Here is a 27,388-nt window from a genome sequence, read left to right on the forward strand (position 1 = left end):
AAGTGTGACAATGGTGAGGTGTGCGGTTGGAAAGACAGATGGGTTCAAGGTGGAGTTGGGATTACAGCAAGGATCGGCTCTGAGCCCTTTCTTGTTTGCAATGGTGATGGACAGGTTGACGGACAAGATCAAACAGGAGTCTCCATGGACGATGATGTTCGCGGATGACATTGTGCTCTGTAGCGAGAGTAGGGTGCAGGTTGAGGAGAGCCTGGAGAGGTGGAGGTATGCACTGGAGAGAAGAGGAATGAAAGTCAGTAGGAGCAAGATGGAGTACCTATGCGTGAATAAGACGGAGGACAGTGGAATGGTCAGGATGCAAGGAGTGGAGGTGACGAAGACATATGAGTTTAAATATTTGGGGTCAACTGTCCAAAGTAACGGGGAGTGCAGGAGAGAGTGCAGGCCGGGTGGAGTGGGTGGAGAAGAGTGTCAGGAGTGATTTGCGACAGAAGGGTACCAGCAAGAGTTAAAGGGAAAGTTTACAAGATGGTTGTGAGACCAGCTATGTTATATGGTTTGGAGACAGTGGCACTGACGAAAAGACAGGAGGCGGAGCTGGAGGTGGCAGAGTTGAAGATGCTAAGATTTTCACTGGGAGTGACGAAGAAGGACAGGATTAGGAACGAATATATTAGAGGGACCGCTCAGGTTGGACGGTTTGGAGACAAAGCAAGAGAGGGAACAGGAAAAGAGGAAGGCCAAAGAGGAGGTTTATGGCTGTGGTGAGGGAAGACATGCAGGTGGCTGGTGTAACAGAGGAAGAAGCAGAAGACAGGAAGAAATGGAAACGGATGATCCGCGGTGGCGACCCCTTACGGGAGCAGCCGAAAGTAGTAGTAGTAGTAGAATCATTATTTTATCCATATGGATCATGGAGTCAGGTTGCATAATGCCAACTGGCATCTTTACTGTGGTTGTAGATACTGTATGCCATTGTTGTAAGGTTTTGGTCGGGTTTCCTGCAGTGGTGCAGTGGCAAACGTGCACGTGGTGAAAACAATTCCAGCAGGGAAAAAAGATTGAAATGTGATGCCAATGTAGCGGTACTTCTGTCAGACATTATCAATATAACTGTTGAACAGTGTGATGTAGTGTGATAAAGTTTAGACTGTCTGCATTAGCTCTCACGTTTTTACAAGGGTGCGGACTACTCACTGCTGAGCTGACAGCACACAAACCACAATGGCTGCTATACCTTATTGTACTCTGCATCTGAGAAAATCATTTGCAATAGATCTGTTTTCTCTCTGGCTCCTACATCCAACCATGTTGGAAACCTGTTCCACTGTGATATTGATTGATTGTCCAGTGGAAACGCCACATCTCGTCTCATTTCAAGTGGATAAATAATGCAAAATCTTAGGGGTTGTAGTTTTAACTATGTGTAGAAAGATTATTTCAGTGGTTGTATTTATATGGTTATTAGCAGCTGATATTTTTGCGTTAAATGGATTGTCAAATGTTTATACCAGCCTTTTGAAACCAAAGGGAAGGAGCTTGTCTTCATATTGGTGTAGATAAACAACTCTTAAAGAACCCTTTAAAAACAACATATTGAATAGATATAGGATGGATGAACAAAGAGGGGGACTGGAATAACATGACATGATACATGACGTGTAAGGTGCCTTGTTTGACTTGTACTGTTTTGTTTATTTTGAGCTCTATGCATTGGCATTTCTTTTCTTTTTTTCCACTTTTGTTTTGTCTTGAAAGTTTTGTTTTGGTTTGATTTGATTGATAAAGTATAAGAAAGGGGTAGGACCAGAAAAGTTCTTTACTTCATCCTTCGCCCTTTTCCAACATGGTCTAGTTATTACTTGTGTTGTTACAGAGAGTTTGCAAAATATGTTCATTATTATTTCCATTTGTTCTTGTATTCCTGCCTGTGTATTTTATTTTGTTATTTTAGCATGTTCGAAATAAACAAAACGAATAAAGAAAAAAAGAATAAAAGATGCATTTTTCATCAAATTTGGCAAGTAGTCTGAAATTGGGAAGTTATGCTTCATGAGGCCTATACAATGCTACTGAACCCACTTCTTGTTGTAATATTGCTCTGCATTAGGGCATCAGCTAAAGGCTATAAGCATGTTTTTAAAAAAAATCCACCCCTAACCTTTAACCTCTGCACTGTTTAACAATAAGTTGTTTGCATATGACATCATGAACTACAGATGGAGGGCAGGAAGTGATTTTCTACATAGGAAGCACTATCACAAACTTTTGAAATGCCCATGTTTGGCATCATTAACTCAGAAACCACAAGTTTTTATTGAGTACCAAAAGTTGTTGTTCATGAAGGGGCAAAAAAAAAAATACAAGAAATTGACCAAAAACGCTGGACAAAATGGCTTGTGAACCGTTGTCTGCGGTCGGTAGGAGCGGAGTCGGATAACGCGCGCGTGTGCAGTGTCTTCGCCAAAAAAATCACTCTGCATAACAGAAGGATCATGTCCAACATATCTTACTTTCTGTTTATACCTTTCTCTCATAATATCGTCTAAACTAGCACAGTTCGGGCTAAACTAGCTCCATCTCGTCCATTCTGCTTTTCACCTCCTGCCCTCCATCTGAATCTCGCCGTCATCAGAATCACGTGACTGCAAACAAGCGATAGCGTCATCTTGCTGTTTATGTGTCTCCCTGGCTTTTTATTACATCATTGTGTCTACCCTTCCTCAACCCAAATACGTGTGTGTGTGTGTGTGTGTGTGTGTGTGTGTGTGTGTGTGTGTGTGTGTAAGCTGTTTTTCAGAGTTCATATTTAAGTGTACTGGAGACATCCTGTCAAAGGAAATCCACATGTTCTCAAAGCTATAGCTGACCTCCTGTTCAGCAGTGGTCGTTTTTTTATGCGTTGTACTTGAGTAACCAATCCATATGGGCCACTGCACGTTTTGCAAACCACACCACTAATTCCATGTTGGATTTTGCCTCATTGCTTTGATGTGTTAGATTGCGACGTTATCAGGTGTTTAGTGCAATTGGATATGGCATTTTCACTGACCTTTGATTGTAGGTGGGGCTGGAGGCAAAGGTGTGTGGGGCCGGTCTGGTGAAGTGTATGAGCCAGAGGAGGTAGATGTGAAGGATCCAAACTATGATGAAGCACAGGTACCATCTACACTGTGGCTAGTCTGAATCTGTGTACTGTGCACTCCCACAATCCAGTGCCATGATTCTGATGAAGTAAAAAAATTGTATTGCAAAGCTCACACACACTTCATTTACTATGCAAATAAAGGTTACAAAGCTTGGTCAAGTTTTTCACAAGTTTCAAGTTATTGACTTTAAACTTGGCACAAGATCCAAACCGTGTTAACATTTTATTTCCTGTGTTCTGACATCAACAGGAAAACTGCGTATATGAAACTGTGGTCCCCCCACTGGATGAGGGAGACTTTGAGAAGACTGTTACCCCCATTGTGCAGGAGTACTTTGAGCATGGCGACACAAATGAAGTAGCGGTGAGAGTCCTGAGTACATCCATATTTTGCTGTTCCAAACAAAAGTTACAAAGTGTCAAAAAAAAAGTGACATTAACAAAGTCACTGGTTCAGGTAGAACAAGGCTTGCATTGAGGTCTGATTAAGTAAAAAACAAAAAAACTCAGCTATTTTATCTAGAGAGAGCAAGAGATATGATTATAAGCCTTTATTTCTGATCTGCTCCAGGAGCTGCTAGGGGATCTGAACCTGGGACCCATGCGAAGTGGGGTCCCCACCCTGGCTATTTCATTGGCCCTGGAGGCTAAAGCCAGCCACAGAGAGCTCACTTCCAGGCTGCTGGCAGACCTTTGTGGGCCTGTCTTGACCCGATGCGATGTGGAGAGTTCCTTTGACAAACTGCTCCAAGAGCTCCCAGATCTGGTGCTGGACACCCCTGGAGCTTCACAGGTAGGTCCATGTGTTTCTATGCATTCAGTGGAGTGTTCTTTGTGTGTATTTATTGCTTACTGTCTTTGCGCTTCCCGAAGGACGGGGGTAGTGTAACGACCATGGATGACTAGACTCGCTAGCCCTTGGCTAACAAGTCAGACCCTTTAGTTGACTGGTTAGCACGGTCGCCTGTGGTCTGGGCTACCCAGGTTCGATTCCTGGCTGCGGTGGATTCCCAGCTTCCCCCTGAATTCGCTACATTGGTGTTAGAAGTGGGATGGTGAGACCGTGAGGCCGTCGGAAGCACGTGCACCCAGAGCCATGAGGGAGCTGATATGCTGAAGTGCAAGGACGTGCTTCCCGAAGGACAGGGGTAGTGTAATGGTAGAGGCTAGTTCCCATCGATGCAGAGAACGGAAATGGAGTAGAAAACGGTCAACTGAGCAGGCGCAAAATGCCTCTACCATGCCTCCACACGCCCCGCGTAGCATCCAGGCGCTAGGATTCTAGGAAGACCCACCCCTACTCTGCGTCTGATTAGCTAACTTTAACCCTAACCTTAACCTACCCAAACAACGGAGGCAACGAGTACTTGCGCATGCTCAGTTGACTGTTCTCTGCATCAATGGGAACTAGCCTCTACCGTAGTGTAATGACCACGAATGACTAGACTCGCTAGCCCTTGGCTAATGGGTCAGACCTTTAGTTGACTGGTTAGCACAGCCGCCCGTGGTCCGGGCAACCTGGGTTCGCTTCCTGGCTGCCCCTGAATTCTCTACATTTGTGTTAGAGGTGGGATGGTGAGACTGTGAGGCCATCGGAAGCTCGTGCGCCCAGAGGTGTGAGGGAGCTGATATGCTGAAGTGCGGGAACGTGCTTCCCAAAGGAAGATCCAGATCAAGTTCAAGATCAATTACTTTATTTGTCACATGCACAGAAATACAAAGTAAAACATGCAGTGAAATGAAGGGGGGTACTCCGTCTGTCATTATGTGAAAAAAAAAGAAAAAAGAGGGGGGTAGTGTAGCGACCACAAATGACTAGACTCGCTAGCCTTTGGCTAACGGGTTGGACCCTTTAATTGACTGGTTAGTGCAGTCGCCCGTGGTCCGGGCTACCTGGGTTCGCTTCCTGGCTGCCCCTGAATTCTCTACATTTGCATATTTTAATATTTGCTTGTCTTTATGACCCTGACACTATTCTCTTGATCCTGGAAATGGAAAAATATAAGAACTTGGGGAGGGAAGGAGTTAAATCTGTGGAAAGAATTTCAGCCGAAAGCCAGTACTAAATGGCACCAGTGCTAAATCATTAAAGACCGTGGTATTGATGAACTCTGACGTTAACACTTCTGCCATCAGTGCTGGAGAAATTAAGAAAATAAATTTCCTATTTATTTAAGCTACTTATCTTTCACCTTTTATCTCACCAACTCCGTTTCTAAGTTGCAAAAAGATTAACACATTTGTCTGTGACGCATTTTCGCTGTTCCCAATTCAGAAGAGAGATCTCTGTCTCTGAGCCTGTCATATGTGTGAACCGAGGGGCGGTGCCAGCTCTCTCTGCTTCACATACACACACACACACACACACACACACACACACACACACACACACACACACACACACACACACACACACACACACACACACACACACACGTACAAAGCCTGCTCGTAGTGACGTTGGCGGAGAGAACTAAACGGTCAGGTCTGGTCATACTTCACTACAGTCCAGGCTGGCAATGCTTGTTGCCACAAGTGCAACAAGTCTTTTGCATGTAAGGGCGGAAACACGAGCAGTTTTTGACTGCCTAACTCAAGTGTTTCCCAACCCAGTCCTCAAGGAACACCTATCCTGCAGATTTTCTTTGCAACCCTGAATAGGTACCTGTTTGTAGTTATTCAACCAATCTGCAATGAATTATGTCAGCTGTTGCACACCTTGCATAATTAAGTGCTGTGAGATGATTGGTTGAGTAAGTACAAGCAGGGCTACCTATGCAGGGTTACAATGAAAATCTGCAGGATAGGGGTTCCTTGAGGACTGGGTCGGGAAACGCTGGCCTAACTCATAGTTAATCTCTCGTTGCCCCGTCCACCTCAGGTATGTTATGTATACTAGCAGCCTGGAGCCCACACGGAGTTAACTAAATGATACAAACATGGCTTAATGATTAAAAGTACCGCTCTGTCCAAACATGAGAAAATAAAGCAATGTTAATTCTGGTCTTAATTTTAATTTGTTCATTTTGTTTCTCTTATGAAAATAACAAAAAGAACCGTATGGTTAACTTACTGAATCAATTAGTAGTAATGGTAAGAGTAGTATGGTTAAAATCTTTGCACAGTTAGTATGTGTTGCCATGACAACTCTTGCGCTGGAGAAACCTGCCTGGTCTCAGTTTGTACATCATTTAACGAAATGGTGTGGAAGTTTTTCTTTTTTCTTTTTTTTTGGGGGGGGGGAGGGGGTACATGCTCATGTTAACATCACACGCAGGCTGTGTGGTTATCACACCAGAGGGGGAAGAACAGTGTGGTCGGACTGAGTTTGAGTGGGTGAGCTGATGTGGGGGTTTTTTTCAGCGTTTCCCCCTTTCAGCCTGCACAGACGTGAGATCTCCAGCCATTGTCTCTGCGCACCCGCAAAATGCTGGGTCAGCATGGGGGCCAACAAGAGTTAACGGACAAATAGAGTCCGCACGCTAGATAATGCGCCCATGAACATTTAATGCAGGGGTGGGCAATCTTGTCCAGAAGGGGCCGGTGTGGGTGAAGGTTTTTGTTCTGACCAAGCAGTTACACACCTGTGTCTCCTAATCAAGTTCCTCAGCAAAGACTCTACTGGTTGATTAGTGGCATCAGGTGTGTAACTGCTTGGTTGGAACAAAAACTTTTACCCATACTGGCCCTTTCTGGATAAGATTGCCCACCCCTGATTTAATGGTATAGCACCAAGTGACGTTCCGAGTGTTTTATTAAATGTGTGCAGACTCTATTTTTCCTATGTTCTTCTGTCCAGCACCTAGTATTTATCATTAGGATATGCCTGCTTTTGTAGACTTTTGCAAGGCTAAAGCCTAATTTATGCTCCAAATGTCGGCTAGCAGACAAATGTCTCCCGGCAGACAAAAAGTGTCTCTCGAGTTGTTGCATTTATGCTTGTCGCAATGTCGCTGACTGTCTCCTGGTATCTATGGAAACGTTTCGCATCACGCGCTGTGTTGTAAACAGTAGTGAGTGTTCTTTTTATGAATGAGCGCGCGTAATGTAAACAACGCTCTCAAGCAAAACCATGGCAACGCTCGAACACCTCGTCCCTTCAATCCAACTATCCAATCACAGCTAAGCGACATAATGTGCGCGAGTCTGCGACATAAGAAAATGTGTCGTGTGTACGACAGCCCTGGGAGACACAAAAAGTGTCTCTCATGACGTCAAATTTGTCGAGAGACATCTGTCTGCTAGCCGACATTTGGAGTATAAATTGGGCTTAACTGTTCCTCTCAAGCTGTCTCACTTTCTCTTACGATGTCATTTATGTCTCACCCCCGCTCATTTCTTCCTTCACCCTTTCATCCCACTTTTAAAGTGTCTCCCCTCATCCACACCCCACCATCTTAAAAACGCACAAACTAATTGTGTACTTCTGGTTTTCCTCACATGCCGGTGTTTGTCTGGCCACTGGGCTGATGAAACGGTGCTACCTCTTGTCAGTGTTCAGGGGCAGCGGCTGTTTATGAGTGCTGACTTAGTCTGAATCAGAAGAGTTAGGCAGGTACTTTCAGTTCTCCACATCATGGGTCAACAATACTACCAAAAACACACACATGCATATGAGGCCACTATAATTTTCAAAGTTCTTTCTTTGTTCTTTAGTTTTACCAACGGGTGGGGCCTTTTAAAAAAAAAATAAAAAATCATGCACTTGTTTCTATGATGCTATGCAGAGAAGTCATACAGGTTTAGACCACAATCTAGATCTTTGTTGTCCAACAGTGGTGAACCTTTGCAAGTTAACCCATTCTATAAGTTTTCATTTTCTCATCAAATTCAGCTGTTAAAATTGTTACAATTTCAACTGTTTTCTTTTATTATTTTCCCTCCTTAAACTGCTTGCCCAAATGGCATATATTCTTCAATGTGTAGATTGCACACTCTGGCTTACAAGGAAGAGGCACTATGTGGTGGCTGTTAAGTAAATGATAGTCGTACACTAAAGTGCCCTTACGAAGTGGTTGTCTCACAAATATTCGTACCGTTTTGAATTCCTTGTAACAAACCATTGAGCCCCACTTTCAGTGTAGGCACTAGATGTCATTTCCTTTTTTTTCTTCTCCTTTTTCGTCCAATTTGATATGTCTTGATTCCCTTTCTCTGCTGTGGTCCTGTCATTGTATGACCATGTTGATGGTTTAGGAAGATGAAGACCAGCCTTGTGTCCTCGGTACACATGGAGGCAACCAGCTGCTGCTTTTCATGTGCTGGCTGCAGGTTTCCGCAGGTTAACGTAACATGCAGAGGCCCATGCTATTTCCCTAGATCCACCCACAGCTGTTTAGGGGCACTCCCATGTATAGGAGTCCTAAATTGCAACGATGGTACATATTACCCCTGCTGCCACCCTACCCAGGAGCGCTGCCAATTGCACTCGCAATCAGAAAGACTTTTATTACCATGTGCATTACATGCACTAGGAATTTTACTTGTTGTTGTTGGTGCGACATGCAGGTGGCTGGTGTGACAGAGGAAGATGCAGATGCAGAAGACAGGAAGAAATGGAAACAGATGATCCGCTGTGGCGACCCCTAACGGGAGCAGCCAAAAGTAGTAGTTGTTTGTTGGTGCGATTAAGAATACAAGAAAAGCACAGTCTTAAATAAAATAAAATAAAGTGCATGATATACACCGAACAAAAATATAAACGCAACACTTTTGTTTTTGCTCCAATTTTTTCTGTGTACACAAAAGGACTATCTCTCACATTTTGTTCACAAATTTGTTTAAATCTGTGTTAGTGAGCACTTGTCCTTTGCTGAGATAATCCATCCACTTGACAGGTGTGGCATATCAAGATGCTGATTAGACAACAGGATTATTGCACAGGTGTGCCTTAGGCTGGTCACAATAAAAGGCCACTCTAAAATGTGCAGTTCTATCTTGAAAAGAGACATTTATTAGGCACTGAACTATGGATTTCACAGATATGCGGGGGGGGGGTGTCAGAAGACCATTCAGTATCTGGTGTGACCACCATTTAGCTCACGCAGTGCAACACATCTCCTTTGCATAGAGTTAATCAGGTTGTTGATTGTGGCCTGTGGAAGGTTTGTCCACTCCTCTTCAATGCTTGTGTGAAGTTGCCCCCTTTTTTCTCCCCAATTGTACCCGGCCAATTACCCCACTCTTCCAAGCCGTCCCAGTCGCTGCTCCACCCCCTTTGCCGATCCGGGGAGGGCTGCAGACTACCACATGCCTCCTCCGATACATGTGGAGTCACCAGCAGCTTCTTTTCACGTGACAGTGAGGAGTTTCACCAATGGGACATAGCACGTGGGAGGATTATGCTATTCCCCCCAGTTCCTCCTCCCCCCTGAACAGGCGCCCCGACCGAATAGAGGAGGCATTACATATTGGTGTCTGAAGGTGCAGCCATTGGTTTAGAGGTAGAAGAATCTTGGGGTTCAGTTGCAGCCTTGGGGAGCACTGTTGCTGATGGACCGAGGGTCTGAGACATGCTTCCCCGTCTTCACGTGCTTACTCCTGTTGGTCAGAAAATCGATGATCCACCTGCAGTGGGGCACGTGGAACTGGAAGAGTCTGTGCTGAAGGAGAGCAGGGCTGATTTTGTTGAAAGTAGAGCTGAAGTCCACAAACAAGATCCTGTCATAGGTACCAGGAGAGTCCAAGTTAAGGAGGTTGGAGTGGAGAGCCATGTTTACGGCATCATCTGTGCACCTGTTGGTTATGTATTCGAACTCTAGTGGATCCAGAAGGGGGATAGGTGATGGACTTTGGGTGGGACAGCACAAGGCGTTCAAAAGTCTTCACTTCACATCACTACAGAGGTCAGAGCGATGGGTCTGTCTTCATTTAGGCCTTTAATCCTTGGCTTCTTGGGGACAGTGATAACGGTGGAGGTTTTAAGGCAGGCTGGTACCCTGCAGTCCTCCAGGGAGGTGTTAAAAATGTCTGTAAAACAGGAGACAGCTGGTCTGTGCAGTGTTTAATGGTCGAGGGAGAGATAGCATCAAGTCCAGCTGCCTTGCGGAGGTTCTGTCTTCTGAACAGCCTGTTCACATCCCTTTCTTGGATCAAGAGAGAAGCTGTGATTTGGGGGAAGGGTGTGGTCAGGCTGGGAATTGGGGGCGGGGGGTTGGGTGGAGCTGCTAGAGTACAGGGGTTGATGATTGGCGGGTCAAGCCATCAGCCCCTATACATCAGTCCCAAGTTTGGACTGCCAGATGCAGTCCAAACTGTCCCTTTGTCTTTTGAAACGACAGTAGTAGTCGTTAAGCTCATTAGCAAGTCTGCAAAGCTCAAGTATGTCAGTTCTCAACTGGCACTGGAATGCACCTCCATATGCGTCGCAAGTGACCACTTATGATTGGGTCTCACTTCCGCACTATATGCAATTATACTAATACTTAATTTCTGTTTGCAAAGACCAAACCTGTTATTGTTGTTTTTAACTGGCGGGAGGCAGCAATGCACTTCCTGCGCAGTGTATTGTTGTGGCTTCTTCTTGTTGTTTTGCACTTTAATGGTCTTTTCAGGCAGGGAGTGATTGACATGCCTAAGTAATTCATTTTCAGTGAGAGGCAAGCGGGCATGTAGGGAGGCGTGGGCAATCTGTCAGCGAAGGGACCAGCAGGTACAACCCTGTGAAACTGTTGTGGACGTGCTCGTCTCACACATGACCGCCCACTGCCAAAATTGAATTGTCTTGAACTTTTTTTTCTACGTGGCGTGCAATGTCACCCCACAAAATGGATGAGAGACTGATCCTTGCCGTGTGATTATGTATAACTGTTTTCTCAACTAAACTCAACTCAACTTACTAGTAAACTAACTGAACTCATTTGAAAGTTAGTAGTTGTGTTATTTAGTTATAGACTCTGTCTACAAGACATAAGTTATAATTTTGTAATGTTAATTACTGCTTGCAATGCCTTTGTATTGAATTGCATGTTTGTTAGAAACACATAACTTCCTGTCAGTCAGACCAGGAAATGCTAGAAAGGCAGAGAAAGCCACATGTGTTAGTCAGTACATGGATCCATTCACATCTACACACAAGGACTGATGAATCAATGTCATAAGTTGTTGTATTTCATTGTTTACATGTTAAAGTTCATAGATTAAGGGTTCCATATATCCATTATCCAAACCGCTTAGCCTGCTCTCAGGGTTGTGGGGATACTGGAGCCTATCCCAGCAGTCATTGGGTGGCAGGCGGGGAGACACCCTGGACAGGCCGCCAGGCCATCACAGGGCCCAGTGATTGGATCACCCAAGACGCAGTTTAATGCAAGGTGTAAACAGGGCCTACGACCCAATGTTGGGATGCTAGCATAATTGGCTGTACCACCTGAGCACCCTGGATGGGTCATTTCCCAGCTCTAAGGTTACCATACTATAAAAACTGCTCTGCAAAGGTAGTATGCAATTTGTTATTGGGTTTTTTACATATTCCTCACTACCTCTTGCTTTCTTTGTCTTGCAGCTCGTAGGTCAATTTATTGCTCGGGCAGTTCGAGACCGGATCCTGTCTGAGAAATACATCGAGGGCTTCAAAGGCAGAGTTGACTGTGAACACACAAGGTACACTGCTGTTTGGGCACATCTGAAGCTTGTACTTTTTAGGATACCCTGTGAACATGGCAATATTAAAAGATCATGTCACCAGCAATTTATTATAGAGAACATGAACAACCTGCAGGAATAAAACAGAATTTAGGATGCACGTCCATCGGCAGGGATGAACCGGGTAAATGGGCTTCCTAACTGTAGTTGTGAAAGAAAATGCATTCATGAAAGATTTGAAAAGTCTTTCAAGACTTTTTCCTGATCAAGTTTTTCTTGCTGTTTTGTGAAGATGAAAACCCTGATGCATGTTTAATTTGACATACATACCTTCATCACTGTTAATGACATTATTTCTCAGAAGATGTTTATGGCTGTTATAAAAGTTTGTGAGCCACATTGATAAAATTAAATTAAATGTGCTGTTTCCACTCCACCTTACGAATTCAATACATTAAAAATACAATACATCCACATTAAATAAGTATCCACATCAATACATCCACATTAAATAAGTATCCACATCAATACATCCACATTAAAAACTAGAAGAGTGGACTCAGAGTGCAGATCCCTGCCAGGTGTGTCACTCTTTCTCTGATGCTCAGACTTAGGCGAAAAACCAGCTGAAAAGTTAAAGCTCAACTGAAGTATAAAACAGGTATTTCAAAGGTTTTGAATCACCGCAGTCATGAGAGGTCATAACTACCTACAAAAATTATTAGGCTCACAGGCCCAGTAGTATGTGAGATTAGCAGCAGACGGACACACACACACTGACAGAAAAACAGTGTTTCTTCCTGCCATTATAAGACTTGCGCAGCACCCAAGTCAATTGAAATATGCAGCACTTCCTGTTTTGACTGCAACCTAGATGAGGTTGTTCCTTCATAACTTTCGCATTTTTTCTGGATTATCAAAATTCTTTCAATAGCTTTTGATCATGTACTGCACAAGCCGATGCAACCGTAGAAGTGAATTGTGCACGCGCATGCATGTGCATGGTTGACATGGATCTGGCAGTGACAGAGCAGCTTTGGTTGAGCAGGCTAGAGAGGGAGCGGCAATAGCGAGAACAAATGTTTTTCGACGGTTGTGAATCACCGCAACCATGAGATTTTCTTCATGCAGTCATAGCTGTGCACAAAAAAATTTTAGGCTGATAGGTCCAGTGGTTTGCGAGATTAGCCACACACACACACACACACACACACACACACACACACACGTGCAATCAAATGCATAATCCCCTCCAGGCTATTCGCCTGGCAGGGATAACCACTGATGGAACTCTGTCAGGTTCCTCCGTATGTGGGAATCGATCAACTGTTGAAGCTGACATGGGAGAGTGTTTTACTTTTGTCAGACAATTTGTTGTACAGGCAGTGGTTACACAAAATCCCTCCATTTAAAAAAAAAAAAATTGGGAGAATTCACTCCTGTCGGGGCAGTGCATGAGAAGCCAAAGTTCTCCCTGGGGTTTGGTCTTATCTGTCAGTAAGAGTCCCAATTCCTAAAGACAGGAGGTGTGCAGAATGGAGGTTTTTAAGGAATTACCCGGATAATTGGGTTTTGTGATGTAAAGAAGAAACATAGCATTTAAAGCTTAAGGCTGACTCTGCTGAGAGCGACTTACAATAGAAGCACTGTAGAATACACATAAATCCCTATCATTTTCCCTATCCTCACTACATGTTGTATTTATTTGTATTTATTTGCCTTTTGTGTTCTGTGGAGTGTTTGTGTGTTTAAATGTTGCCGCTGCTACACAACAATTGCCCCTCTGGGGACAAATAAACCCTGCTTGACTTATTATAAGCAACCATTGAAAAGAAACAATTGATGTTAACAAATATCGACAGTGATAAAAAGCCTACACACCCCTGTTAAAATGGCAGGCTTTTGTGATGTTTACAAAAAAAAATTTTAAAAATGGAGCTGTCAGGCCAAATTGCGTCTGGGCTGCCAAAATGTGTCCAGGTGACGTCATTGCAATGCAATCTCGGTTCATGAAAAGTCCGGTTGTTTAAAATAACATTTTGTGTCCCTTTTTTTTTTGGTTTGCTAGCTACCTAGCTAGCTTGTCATTGATGTCAAAAAACATATCATAGCAAATATTGGACATTTGATTTTAATGGAAAATAGGTTTATAGAACATCTTTATTGAAAATCTCATCCATGCTACATAACGTTAGCTAGCTAGCTAACAAGGTGATCAACCAGTAGATGAACTTTCACCTAAAAGTATGCTTTTTTTGTGCTTTTCGAAAAACTTATCCTAATGTAAACAATTGCAAGTCGAATATAAAAGGTGACCCTGCACATGTATTGTACGATGTACACTACCGTTCAAAAGTTTGGGATCACCCAAACAATTTTGTGTTTTCCATGAAAAGTCACACTTATTCACCACCATATGTTGTGAAATGAATAGAAAATAGAGTCAAGACATTGACAAGGTTAGAAATAATGATTTGTATTTGAAATAAGATTTTTTTTACATCAAACTTTGCTTTCGTCAAAGAATCCTCCATTTGCAGCAATTACAGCATTGCAGACCTTTGGCATTCTAGCTGTTAATTTGTTGAGGTAATCTGGAGAAATTGCACCCCACGCTTCCAGAAGCAGCTCCCACAAGTTGGATTGGTTGGATGGGCACTTCTTTGAGCAGATTGAGTTTCTGGAGCATCACATTTGTGGGGTCAATTAAACGCTCAAAATGGCCAGAAAAAGAGAACTTTCATCTGAAAGTCGACAGTCTATTCTTGTTCTTAGAAATGAAGGCTATTCCATGCGAGAAATTGCTAAGAAATTGAAGATTTCCTACACCGGTGTGTACTACTCCCTTCAGAGGACAGCACAAACAGGCTCTAACCAGAGTAGAAAAAGAAGTGGGAGGCCGCGTTGCACAACTGAGCAAGAAGATAAGTACATTAGAGTCTCTAGTTTGAGAAACAGACGCCTCACAGGTCCCCAACTGGCATCTTCATTAAATAGTACCTGTTAGAGCCTGTTTGTGCTGTCCTCTGAAGGGAGTAGTACACACCGGTGTAGGAAATCTTCAATTTCTTAGCAATTTCTCGCATGGAATAGCCTTCATTTCTAAGAACAAGAATAGACTGTCGACTTTCAGATGAAAGTTCTCTTTTTCTGGCCATTTTGAGCGTTTAATTGACCCCACAAATGTGATGCTCCAGAAACTCAATCTGCTCAAAGAAGTGCCCATCCAACCAATCCAACTTGTGGGAGCTGCTTCTGGAAGCGTGGGGTGCAATTTCTCCAGATTACCTCAACAAATTAACAGCTAGAATGCCAAAGGTCTGCAATGCTGTAATTGCTGCAAATGGAGGATTCTTTGACGAAAGCAAAGTTTGATGTAAAAAAAATCTTATTTCAAATACAAATCATTATTTCTAACCTTGTCAATGTCTTGACTCTATTTTCTATTCATTTCACAACATATGGTGGTGAATAAGTGTGACTTTTCATGGAAAACACGAAATTGTTTGGGTGATCCCAAACTTTTGAACGGTAGTGTAGCTAAAAAGAGTACGCTATTAAACCTGCTTTTGCCTGCAATATTACGAATCTACGAACTACAGCGAGAGAGGAATGTCAGGAATAAGAGCTGCACAATTGCATTGCGGTGACGTCACCCGGACACAATTTGGCCTGACAGAGCCAAGATAAATCGTATCAGAATTTTTTCCACCCTTAATGTGAAATTGCAGTCTATAAAAATAAAGTGAAAAACAATCAGAAACATTTTACGGGGAAAAAAGGAAAATGAAAAACTTAAGATAACCAAGTGTGCACACCCTTTTATAAATGGAGATGTGGCTGTGTTCAGAATTAACCAATCATTCAAACTCACGTTAAATAATAGTTGGTATACGCATGCCATCAGTTAATGCGACTGTGATTAACCCCAAATAAACATCAGCTGTTCCTGTAGGATTTTCCTGACATCTTCTTGGTTGCATCCAACTGCAAAAGCCACGGTCCACAAAGAGCTTACAAAGCATGACCGGGATCTCATTTTTGAAAGGTATTGATCAGGAGAAGGGTACAGAAGAATTTCCAAGGCATTAGATATATCATGGAACACAGTGGAGACAATCAACAACCGGGGACAAAATATGGCACAACAGTGACATTACCAAGAACTGGCGGTCCCTCCATAATTGATGAGAAGACAATGAGAAAACTGGTCAGAGAGGCTGCCAAGAGGTCTACGGCAACATTAAAGGAGCTGCAGGAATTTCTGGCAAGTACTGGTTGCTCCCTATATGCGATAACAATGTCCCGTATTCTTCATATATGTCTGGGCTATGGGGTAGTGTGGCAAGACAGAAGCCTTTTCACACGAAAAAAAAAGCCAACACCCAAGCCTGGCTACATTTTGCAAAAAGTTACATCCAGTATCCCAAAACTATGTGGAAAAATGTGTTCTGGTCTGACGAGATCAAGGTTGAACTTTTTGACCATTATTCCAGAAGATATGTTTGGTGCAAAAACAACTCAGCACATCACCAGAAGAACACCAGACCCAGGGTGAAGCAGGGTGGCAGCAGCATCATGCTTTGGGGCTGCCTTTCTTCAGCTGGAACAAGGGCTTTAGTCAGGGTGGAGGGAATTATGTATAGCTCCAAATACCAGTCGATTTTGGTGCAAAACCTTCAGGTATCTGCGAGAAAGCTGAAGATGAAGAGGGATTTTACCTTTCAGCATGACAACAACCCAAAGCATAAATCCAAATCAACAAAGGAATGGTTTCACCAGAAGAAGATCAGTGTTGTGGAATGAACCAGACAGAGCCCAGGCCCGAATTCAACAGAACATTTGTGGGGTGACCTGAAGAGGGCGGTGCACAGGAGATGCCCTCACAATTTGACGGATCTAGAACAGTTTTGCAAGGAAGAGTGGGAAAATATTGCTAAGTCAAGATGTGCCACGCTGACTCTTACCAAAAAGACTTTGAGTCCTGTATTAAAATCAAAGGGGCTTCAACTAAGTATTAGCTTAGGGGTGTGCACAATTATGCAACCAGGTTATTATAAGTTTGTTTTTTGTTTTTTTACTTTTTTCCCTAAAAGGTTTCAGTTTGTTTTTCTCTTGAATTTTATAGGCTGCAATTTCACATTAAAGGTGGAAAAGGTTCTGACATGATTTATCTTGGTTTCCTTTTTTTACATCACAAAAACCTGCCATTTTAACAGGGGCGTGTAGACTTTTTATACCCGCTGTACGTATTCCCGAGGTTATTTGTTAAATGGAAAACAAATTGTAAACCCGGCAGATTTTCAGATGTATTCAGAAGGGGGAGGTACTTGTCCTGTGTGGGCCGACATTAGAGGCTGAATGTGAAGGAACTCTACCTTTTGAATCATGCACCTTTGTGTCCTTGTGCCTGCAGGGCGGCGCTGGACAGAGCAGCGGTGCTACTGAAGATGAGCATGGGTGGCCTGCGTGTAGACAACTTGTGGGGGACAGGAGGGGGCCAGAGACCTGTCACACAGCTCATTAAAGAGGTGAGGTCTTAAGCGATGTGCATACTAATCCTTTTTCCAACTGGAAAAACCCTCTTTTCATGTTAAAGTACAGGTTGAAAGTATTACCTCCATACTGGTATTATCATTTTCAAAAAGTTTGTCATCTCCATTGAAACGCCAAAGTGACAGAAAAAAACCCTTAAAAGACACACCAGTGTTTTTGCATATTATAGGGCATTTACTACAAATGGCATATGCACTACTACCTACCGTTTTTCAAAGCATACTGTACGTAGTGTTTCAGATTTTATTGTTTTTCCTACCTTCCAAGCAGCGATGGGTTTCCACTGATTTCAGTATGTATGAAAATCAACTCGCAGAGATTTCAAATTTGCTTGAGATAGGTGATCCATCACAGTGAATGTTTAGCAGTCTTTATTTTCTGTAAAAGTTATATTATCATTGCAGCATAATGCGGTTGAAAGCCCTGAAAACACAATCAGTATTTCAACAAAAACTAAAGGCAACTAAATTTTCACTGCTATGGTGAAACTATTGAGTACATTTCAAGTCTGCAAGTTGATTTCCATGCAGCGCTGAAATGAATGGAAACCAGTACTGCCTGGAAGGTAGGACAAGCGCACTCGAAACATCTCAAACACTGCGTTGTGCTTTGGAAAATGGTTGGCAGTAATCTAAAGTCTATGTGACTCCTAGTAAATGGGCTAAAACATGCAAAAGACTGATATAGTACTTACGCCTCTTCTGTTGGGTATGTGCAGGCCGCTTGAGCCAGCAGCTTCACCTGATATCAAACGACAGTCTTACGTCAGCGACGTTGTCGAAAAGCTCCGTTGTTACTGTGTCCACAAGGCTAGGTTTTACAATCCATTCAGTCTGGAAAACAAGATGAACAGAGCCTGTTTTTGGTGGTTGAAAATGCTGGTTTAGTCTGGGTGGAAGGCCACATGGAGAAAATGCTGGTTAAGTCTGGATGGAAGGCCAACATGGAGAAAAAAAGATGCGTTTTCAAATCTATGTTAGTGGGGACATGACACTGAATCTAGCGAGACATAAACGTGGGTGGACATTCTTTAATGCAGTAAAATTCAATAGTTGAACCAACGTACTACTTTTTTCCTCATTCTAAAGTATTGATAATTTTTCAAGTTACAATCATGAAGATGTGTTCAATGGCTGGCACATATAAGACAACAGCTTGTCATCGTTGGCGTCTCTCGTGTCCAAGGATCCATTCCAAGAGATTGAGGTGTCTGCTTGAAATGAAGATGGCTTGACAGTCCAAGGTGAGAATAGAAGAGACTGGAACAGCGTGGAGCCGTGGACAGGGGATAAATAGTAAGGGGTGGACCCGTTCCTGCGGCTCTCTGTTCTTGGCGGATTTTTCAGCGGCGGCGCTTTTCTTCCGCATGCATTCGTTTGTCAGTTTTGGCCTTGCTGGAACCAGCCATGCAGGCAGCTCTCCAGTGTTTTCGATTTTCAGCTACTTTTTCCCACTTCTTCTTGGGTCGACGTTGAAGGTGATCAATGTTCCCTTGATACAGTCCTTGTAGTGTTTTTTGGGAGCTCCTCTTTTACTATGACCTTCAGTCAGTTCGGAGTATAGAATTTGTTTCAGGAGTCTGTCATTTGGCATCCTCTGGATGTGGCCAAGCCACCGCAGCTGGTGATGTTCAATTGTCGTCTTGACGGAAAGGAGATCGGCTCTTTCGAGAACTTGATTGTTGGTGATCTGTTCTTGCCAGGAAATTCCCAGAATACTTCTCAGTTTTTGCCGGTGGAAGCGTTCTAGTTTACGGATTTGGTATTTGTAGAGGGTCCAGGCTTCACAACCGTATAGGAGTGTTGAAAGAACCACTGCACAGTAACAAATATTCATGGAAAAATGTTTTATACTGGCTCATTTTAATGGAAACGCCATATGACTTTTGAAGGAGAAATGTTTTGGCACCTAACCTTTTACAGTCTTCACCCTAGAAGCCAAATGTGGTTATGTTCAAATTTTAAAGTGGACGTGAAATTGTTGTGGTGGACATGCAGATATGATAGAACTAGCTTGTTAAAGACCTTCGCCAACAGATACTACAACGGATGCAGTTACCAAATACTGGATTCAATCATGTTTTGTTTTTCTTTTAGTTTAGTGGTGGGCTGGGTCCGCGGTGGTGTAGCGGTCTAAGCATCGGCTTTGTGTCGATGCAGTTGCCCCCTGGGGACCGGGGTTCGTGCCTCAGTCTCGTCAGATCCAACTACGACCGGACTCGATGAAGCAGCAGTAATTGGCAACGCTGTCTTCGGGAGGGGGGCGGAGTCGGCTTGTGTTCGTCACATGAATGCGTCTCTGTGTGTGTCGGAAAAAGCAGTGGTTTGGCCTGGAGTTGCCTTATCTCGAAAGTGGCGAGGCGTCTCCTTCGAGACTGCCGGCCAGAGAGATGCAGTTGGCGAACGCATGCAGTACGAGGGTGGGTGTTTGAACTAAAATAGGGATAGATTGGCCACTAAATTGGGAGAAAAAGGGAAAAATCAGAAATAAATTTAAAAAATAGTTTAGTGGTGGGGAGGTTTTTATGTAGTAGCATGGGACATGGTTTTATTTCAGATGGATATTCCTGATTTGTGTGTGGAGGTGAGAGTCAGAACTTTGAATGTTGGCACTATGACTAGTAGAGGGAGAGAGCTGGCTGATATGATGGAAAGAAGGAAGGCATACTGTGTGTGCAAGAGACCAGGTAGAAGGGAACTAAGGCCAGGAGTATCGGAGGTGGGTTCAAACTCTTCTACCATGGTGCAAATGGGAGGAGAAATGGGGTAGGGGTAATTCTGAAGGGAGAGTATGTCAAGAGTGTGCTGGAGGTGAAGAGAGTGTCAGACAGAGTGATGAGTATGAAGCTGGAAATCGAAGGTGTATTGCTGAATGTTATCAGCACATATGCCCCGCAAGTTGGGTGTGAGATGGAAGAGAAAGAATTCTGGAGTGAGTTGGATGACGTGGTGGAGAGTGTACCCAAGGAGGAGAGAGTGGTGATTGGAGTGGACTTCAATGGACATGTTGGTGAAGGGAAAAGAGTTGATGAGGAGGTGATGGGTAGGTATGGTGTCAAGGACAGAAATGTGGAAGGACAGATGATGGTGGATTTTGTGAAAAGGATGGAAATAGCTGTGATGAATACATATTTCAAGAAGAGGGAGGAACACAGGGTGACATACAAGAGTGGAGGAAAGCGCACACAGGTGGACTATATCTTATACACTCACCGGCCACTTTATTAGGCACACCTGTCCAACTGCTCGTTAACGCAAATTTCTAATCAGCCAATCACATGGCAGCAACTCAATGCATTTAGGCATGTAGACATGGTCAAGACGATCTGCTGCAGTTCAAACCGAGCATCAGAATGGGGAAGAAAGGTGATTTAAGTGACTTTGAACGTGGCATGGTTGTTGGTGCCAGACGGGCTGGTCTTAGCATTTCAGAAACTGCTGATCTACTGGGATTTTCACGCACAACCATCTCTAGGGTTTACAGAGAATGGTCCGAAAAAGAGAAAATATCCAGTGAGCGGCAGTTCTGTGGGCGAAAATGCCTGGTTGATGCCAGAGGTCAGAGGAGAATGGCCAGACTGGTTCGAGCTGATAGAAAGGCAACAGTAACTCAAATAACCACTCATTACAACCGAGGTATGCAGAAGAGCATCTCTGAACGCACAACATGTCGAACCTTGAGGCAGATGGGCCACAGCAGCAGAAGACCACACCGGGTGCCACTCCTGTCAGCTAAGAACAGGAAACTGAGGCTACAATTCGCACAGGCTCACCAAAATTGGACAATAGAAGATTGGAAAAACGTTGCCTGGTCTGATGAGTATCGATTTCTGCTGCGACATTCGGATGGTAGGGTCAGAATTTGGCGTCAACAACATGAAAGCAAAGCAATCCAATGGAGCACCTTTGGGATGTGGTGGACCGGGAGATTCGCATCATGGATGTGCAGCCGACAAATCTGCAGCAACTGCGTGATGCTATCATGTCAATATGGACCAAACTCTCTGAGGAATGTTTCCAGTATCTTGTTGAATCTATGCCACGAAGGATTAAGGCAGTTCTGAAGGCAAAAGGGGGTCCAACCCGGTACTAGCAAGGTGTACCTAATAAAGTGGCCAGTGAGTGTATAGAAGGAGTGATCTGAAAGGGATTGGAGCCTGCAAGGTGGTGACAGGGGAGAACGTAGCTAGGCAGCATCATATGGTGGTCTGTAGGATGACTTTGGTGACAAGAAGAGGAACCGAGTGAAGGCCGAGCCGAAGATCAAAAGGTGGAAGTTGAAGAAGGAAGACTGTTGTGTAGAGTTCAGGGAGGAGTTAAGAGAGACGCTGGGTGGTAGTGAAGAGTTGCAGGATGGCTGGGCAACCACTGTAGAAATAGTGAGGGAGACGGCTAGGAAGGTACTTGGTGTGTCATCAGGACAGGAGACTTGGTGGTGGAATGAGGAAGTACAGCAAATTATACAGAGGAAAGAAGAAGTGGGATAGTCGAAGAGATAAAGAAAGTAGACAGGAGTACAATGAGATGCAGTGTAAAGTGAAGAGGGAGGTGGCAAAGGCAAAGGAAAAGGCGTACGGTGAGTTGTATGACAGGTTAGAATCAGAATCAGAACACTTTATTTATCTCTGAGGGGAAATTGAGTTCTATTACAGACACTCACGCTCTAATAACTAAAAACTAACAAGATACAAGATAAGAAAATAGAAACAGAAACAAAAAGAAATAAAAGATAAATCAGAAATAGAAATAAGAACAAAATATATCAACAAGCATGGTGCACATAACACCCTATCTATGCTGCACTACTGCAGCACAAACAAGCAGCACAAACAAAACTCGACAGGGCCAATCCAGTGACCATTAACTCAGAGTGTCTGACAGTCTGAGTCTGAGGGAGGAGTTGTAAAGTTTGATGGCCACAGGCAGGAATGACCTCCTGTGGCGCTCTGTGGTGCTTTTTGGCAGAATGAGTCGTACTAAAAGTGCTCCTGTGCCCAACCAGCATGTCATGGAGTGGGAGGGAGACATTGTCCATGATGGCACGTAATTTCAACGGCGTCCTCCTCTCAGAAACCGCCACCAGAGAATTCAGTTCCACCCCCACAACATCACCGGCCTTGCGGATCAGTTTATTGAGCCTGTTTGCATCCGCTACCCTCAACCTGCTGCCCCAACACACAACAGCAAACAGGAGAGCACTGGCCACCACAGACTCATACCACATTCTGAGCATTGTCTGGCAGATGTTGAAGGACCTCAGCTTCCTCAAAAAGTAGAGACGACTCTGTCCCTTCTTGTAGAGGGCATCAGTGTTCTTAGCCCAGTCTAGTTTATTGTCTATATACACCCTCAGGTACTTATAGTATTCCACAGTGTCCACACTGACCCCCTAGATGGAGACGGGTGTCACTGGTGTCAGGTCCCTCCTCAGGTCAACAACCAGCTCCTTTGTCTTAGTCGCGTTGAGCTGCAGATTGTTCTGCTCACACCACATGACAAAGTTTCCCACCACAGCCCTGTACTCAGCCTCCTCACCATTACTGATGCATCCGACTATAGCAGAGTCATCAGAGAACTTCTGAAGATGGCAGGACTCTGTGTGGTAGTTGAAGTCCGTGGTGTAGAGGGTGAAAAGGAAGGGAGACAGGACTGTCCCCTGTGGAGCCCAAGTGTTGCTGACCACTCTGACAAACAGTGTTGCAAGCGCACATACTGTGGTCTACCAGTAAGGTAGTCAACAATCCAGGACACAAGGGGGGCATCTACCTGCATTGCTGTCAGCTTCTCACCCAATAGAGCTGGCCGGATGGTGTTGAAGGCACTGGAAAAGTCAAAGAACATGACTCTCACAGAGCTTGCTGGCTTATCCAGGTGGACATAGGCACGGTTAAGCAGGAAAATTATGGCATCCTCAACTCCCAGGCGGGGTTGGTAGGTGAACTGGAGGGGGTCTAAGTGTAGCTTTACCGTGGGCTGAAGCTGCTCCAGGATGAGTCTTTCCAGAGTCTTCATGATGTGTGAAGTCAATGCTACCGGTCTGTAGTCCTTGGAGTCCCTGGGATGCGACGTTTTAGGCACAGGAACAAGGCAGGATGTTTCCCACAGCACGGGGACCCTTTGAAGTCTGAGGCTCATGTTGAAGACATGGCGAAGTACTCCACATAACTGAGGGGCACAGGCTTTGAGCACCCTGGGGCTAACACCATCCGGGCCTGCCGCCTTGCTTGCGTGAAGTCTCAACAACTGTCTTCTGACATGGTCAACCGTGAAGCACACTGTAGGTGTTACAGGTGGGGAAGGGGGGGAAGGGGGGGTCATCAGGATGGAGAGGGCCATTAGTCCAGGAACCCGGGGGGGGGGGTAGGGTCCCCACTGGAGGCTGGGGGGGTATAAGGAGGAGGATGGGGAGGGAGGGGCAGTGAAGGTGACGGTTGGTGAGGGCAGGCAACAGATGAGACCGGGGGGGGGGGATGGGGAGGGGTCATTGTGTCAAATCTGTTAAAAAACACATTAAGTTCATTGGCTCTGTCCAAGCTGCCCTCCACTTCTCTGCTGCCAGTCGGCCTGAAACCAGTGATGGTCCACATACCACTCCAGACCTCTCTCATGTTGTTCTGTTGGAGTTTTTGCTCCAACTTCCTCCTGTAGTTATCTTTAGCCTCCCTGATTCTCACTTTAAGGTCTCGTTGTATTTTTCTCAACTCCTCCTTATTGCCAGCTCTAAAGGCCCTCTTCTTTCCATTCAGGATGGCTTTGATGTCCTTCGTTACCCATGGCTTATTATTTGAATAACAATAGACAGTCTTTTCAGGGACAATGCAGTTCACACAGAAGTTTATATAGTTGGTGACACACCCTGTGATCCCATCCAGGTCATCCCCGTGTGGCTCACAGAGAGCGTGCCAGTCTGTTACCTCAAAACAGCCCTGGAGTTTCACGCAGACCTCCTCTGACCATTTCCTCACCGTTTTTGCGGTCACAGGCTGCCGTTTTACAAGGGGCACATAGCAGGGGTTCAGATATACTAGGTTGTGATCTGACTTACCCAGGGGAGGGGGGGGGGGGGAAGAGCTGTAAGCCTCTTTCATGTTAGCATACATCAAGTCCAGTGTCCTCTCCTCTCTGGTTGTGCAGTTCACATACTGGGCAAAGTTGGGTAGGATTTTCACCATGGAGACATGGTTGAAGTCACCCAAGATCATGATGAGGGACACTCAGGTGTTGTGTCTGAAGATGAGCTATGACGGTGTGAATGACGTAACACGCTGCCGCCGGGTTGGCAGAGGGGGGGAATGTAAACAGTTACCACAACAGCATGTGAGATTTCCCTGGGCAAACAATATGGCCTGAGTCCCACGGCTAACAGTTCAATGTCTGGGCAACAAATATGTTCCTTGATGGTAATGTGACCAGAATTACACCATCTGTTGTTAATGAGAATAACAACTCCTCCACCCTTGCTCTTACCACTTCCCGAGCAATCCCTGTCAGCCTGAACAGTCTGAAAGCTGTCGATGGGAACATTGTGGTCGGGGATATCCTGGTGCAGCCATGTTTCAGTGAAACACATGAGGCTACACTCACCAAACTCGCTCTGATTCCTGACTAGCGCCGTTATCTCGTCCATCTTGTTAGCTAGCGATCTGACGTTGCCCATGACAAGAGAAGGGACATACAGTTTATATATCCTTCTCTCTCTCCGTGCATCGACCTTCCACTTTCTTGATTTGTGTCCTTTACCCCGTTGACCCCGAAAAGATCTCCTAACCATCCTCCTATTATCCTTGGGGATTTGGTGAGTTTGGTCCATAAAGCTAGCCAGTTGAAACGCCAGCAACTGATCTCTGCTGTAAACAATGGTGCCGCAGTGCTGTTGAGCACTGTCGACACAACGCACAGAAAGTATTCCAAACATCAGACAAACTTACAAAGTACAGAAGGGCACAACTTAGAAAAACCTAACTAGTTACTTAGCTAAACAGTAAGTAAGAACAAATAGAAGATTATAAAAAAAAAAGACCTAGAGCGACTGCAACAAACGACCGTCCTAGTCGACACCTGCGCACTAAAAGACACTAAGGAAGGAGAAAAGGACTTGTAGCCAATGGCTAAACAGAGGGGCCGAGCTGGGAAGGATGTGCAGCAGGTTAGGGTGATCAATGATAGAGATGGAAATGTGTTGACAAGCGAGGAGAGTGTGCTGAGAAGGTGGAAGGAGTACTTTGAGGGGCTGATGAATGAAGAAAATGAGAGAGAGAGAAAGTTGGATGAAGTGGGGATAGTGAATCAGGAAGGGCAGTGGATTTTAGCAAGGAGGAAGTGATGGCAGCTATGAAGAGGATGAAGCGTAGAAAGGCAGTTGGTCCTGATGACATACCTGTGGAGGCATGGAGATGTTTAGGAGAGATGGCAGTGGGGTTTTTTAACTAGATTGTTTAGCACAATCTTGGAAAGTGAGAGGATGCCTGAGGAGTGGAGAAAAAGTATACTGGTACTGATTTTCAAGAACAAGGGCGATGTGCAGAACTGTAGCAACTACAGAGGTATAAAGTTGATCAGCCACAGCATGAAGATATGGGAAAGAGTAATAGAAGCTAAGTTAAGAGGAGAGGTGATGATTAGCGAGCAGAGTATGGTTTCATACCATGAAGGAGCACCACAGATGCGATGTTTGCTTTGAGAATGTTGATTGAGAATTACAGAGAAGGCCAGAAGGAGTTACATTGTGTCTTTGTAGATTTAGAGAAAGCATATGACAGGGTGCCGAGAGAGGAGGTGTGGTATTGTATGAGGAAGTCGGGAGTTGCAGAGAAGTATGTAGGAGTGGTGCAGGATATGTATGAGAGCAGTGTGACAGTGGTGAGGTGTGCAGTTGGAATGACAGATGGGTTCAAAGTGGAGGTGGGATTATATCAAGGATCGGCTCTGAGCCCTTTCTTGTTTGCAATGGTGATGGACAGGTTGACGGACGAGATCAGGCAGGAGTCTCCGTGGGTGATGATGTTTGCAGATGACATTGTGATCTACACTCACCGGCCACTTTATTAGGCACACCTGTCCAACTGCTCGTTAACGCAAATTTCTAATCAGCCAATCACATGGCAGCAACTCAATGCATTTAGGCATGTAGACATGGTCAAGACGATCTGCTGCAGTTCAAACCGAGCATCAGAATGGGGGAGAAAGGTGATTTAAGTGACTTTGAACGTGGCATGGTTGTTGGTGCCAGACGGGCTGGTCTTAGCATTTCAGAAACTGCTGATCTACTGGGATTTTCACGCACAACCATCTCTAGGGTTTACAGAGAATGGTCCGAAAAAGAGAAAATATCCAGTGAGCGGCAGTTCTGTGGGCGAAAATGCCTGGTTGATGCCAGAGGTCAGAGGAGAATGGCCAGACTGGTTCGAGCTGACAGAAAGGCAACAGTAACTCAAATAACCACTCATTACAACCGAGGTATGCAGAAGAGCATCTCTGAACGCACAACACGTCGAACCTTGAGGCAGATGGGCCACAGCAGAAGAAGACCACACCGGGTGCCACTCCTGTCAGCTAAGAACAGGAAACTGAGGCTACAATTCGCACAGGCTCAACAAAATTGGACAATAGAAGATTGGAAAAACGTTGCCTGGTCTGATGAGTCTCGATTTCTGCTGCGACATTCGGATGGTAGGGTCAGAATTTGGCATCAACAACATGAAAGCATGGATCCATCCTGCCTTGTATCAACGGTTCAGGCTGCTGGTGGTGGTGTAATGGTGTGGGGGATATTTTCTTGGCACACTTTGGGCCCCTTAGTACCAATTGAGCATCGTGTCAACGCCACAGCCTACCTGAGTATTGTTGCTGACCATGTCCATCCCTTTATGACCACAGTGTTCCCATCTTCTGATGGCTACTTCCAGCAGGATAACGCGCCATGTCATAAAGCTTGAATCATCTCAGACTGGTTTCTTGAACATGACAATGAGTTCACTGTACTCAAATGGCCTCCACAGTCACCAGATCTCAATCCAATAGAGCACCTTTGGGATGTGGTGGACCGGGAGATTCGCATCATGGATGTGCAGCCGACAAATCTGCAGCAACTGCGTGATGCTATCATGTCAATATGGACCAAACTCTCTGAGGAATGTTTCCA

At 44.7% G+C, this 27,388-nt stretch overlaps 1 protein-coding gene across 2 annotated transcripts in view; it reads left to right on the plus strand.

Annotated features, from left to right (window-relative positions):
• The window catches only part of pdcd4b (programmed cell death 4b), a 34,578-nt gene that overhangs the window by 2,933 nt on the left and 4,257 nt on the right, over positions 1 to 27,388 (plus strand). For both annotated transcript variants that reach the window (XM_056280047.1, XM_056280048.1), the window contains exons 4-8: positions 3,026 to 3,120; positions 3,360 to 3,473; positions 3,681 to 3,902; positions 11,613 to 11,710; positions 17,109 to 17,223. In XM_056280047.1, the coding sequence (XP_056136022.1) occupies positions 3,026 to 3,120; positions 3,360 to 3,473; positions 3,681 to 3,902; positions 11,613 to 11,710; positions 17,109 to 17,223 (644 nt within the window). The remainder of the gene's footprint in view (positions 1 to 3,025; positions 3,121 to 3,359; positions 3,474 to 3,680; positions 3,903 to 11,612; positions 11,711 to 17,108; positions 17,224 to 27,388) is intronic.

This window comes from Lampris incognitus, chromosome 5 (assembly GCF_029633865.1).
Source record: "Lampris incognitus isolate fLamInc1 chromosome 5, fLamInc1.hap2, whole genome shotgun sequence".
NCBI lineage: Eukaryota > Metazoa > Chordata > Actinopteri > Lampriformes > Lampridae > Lampris > Lampris incognitus.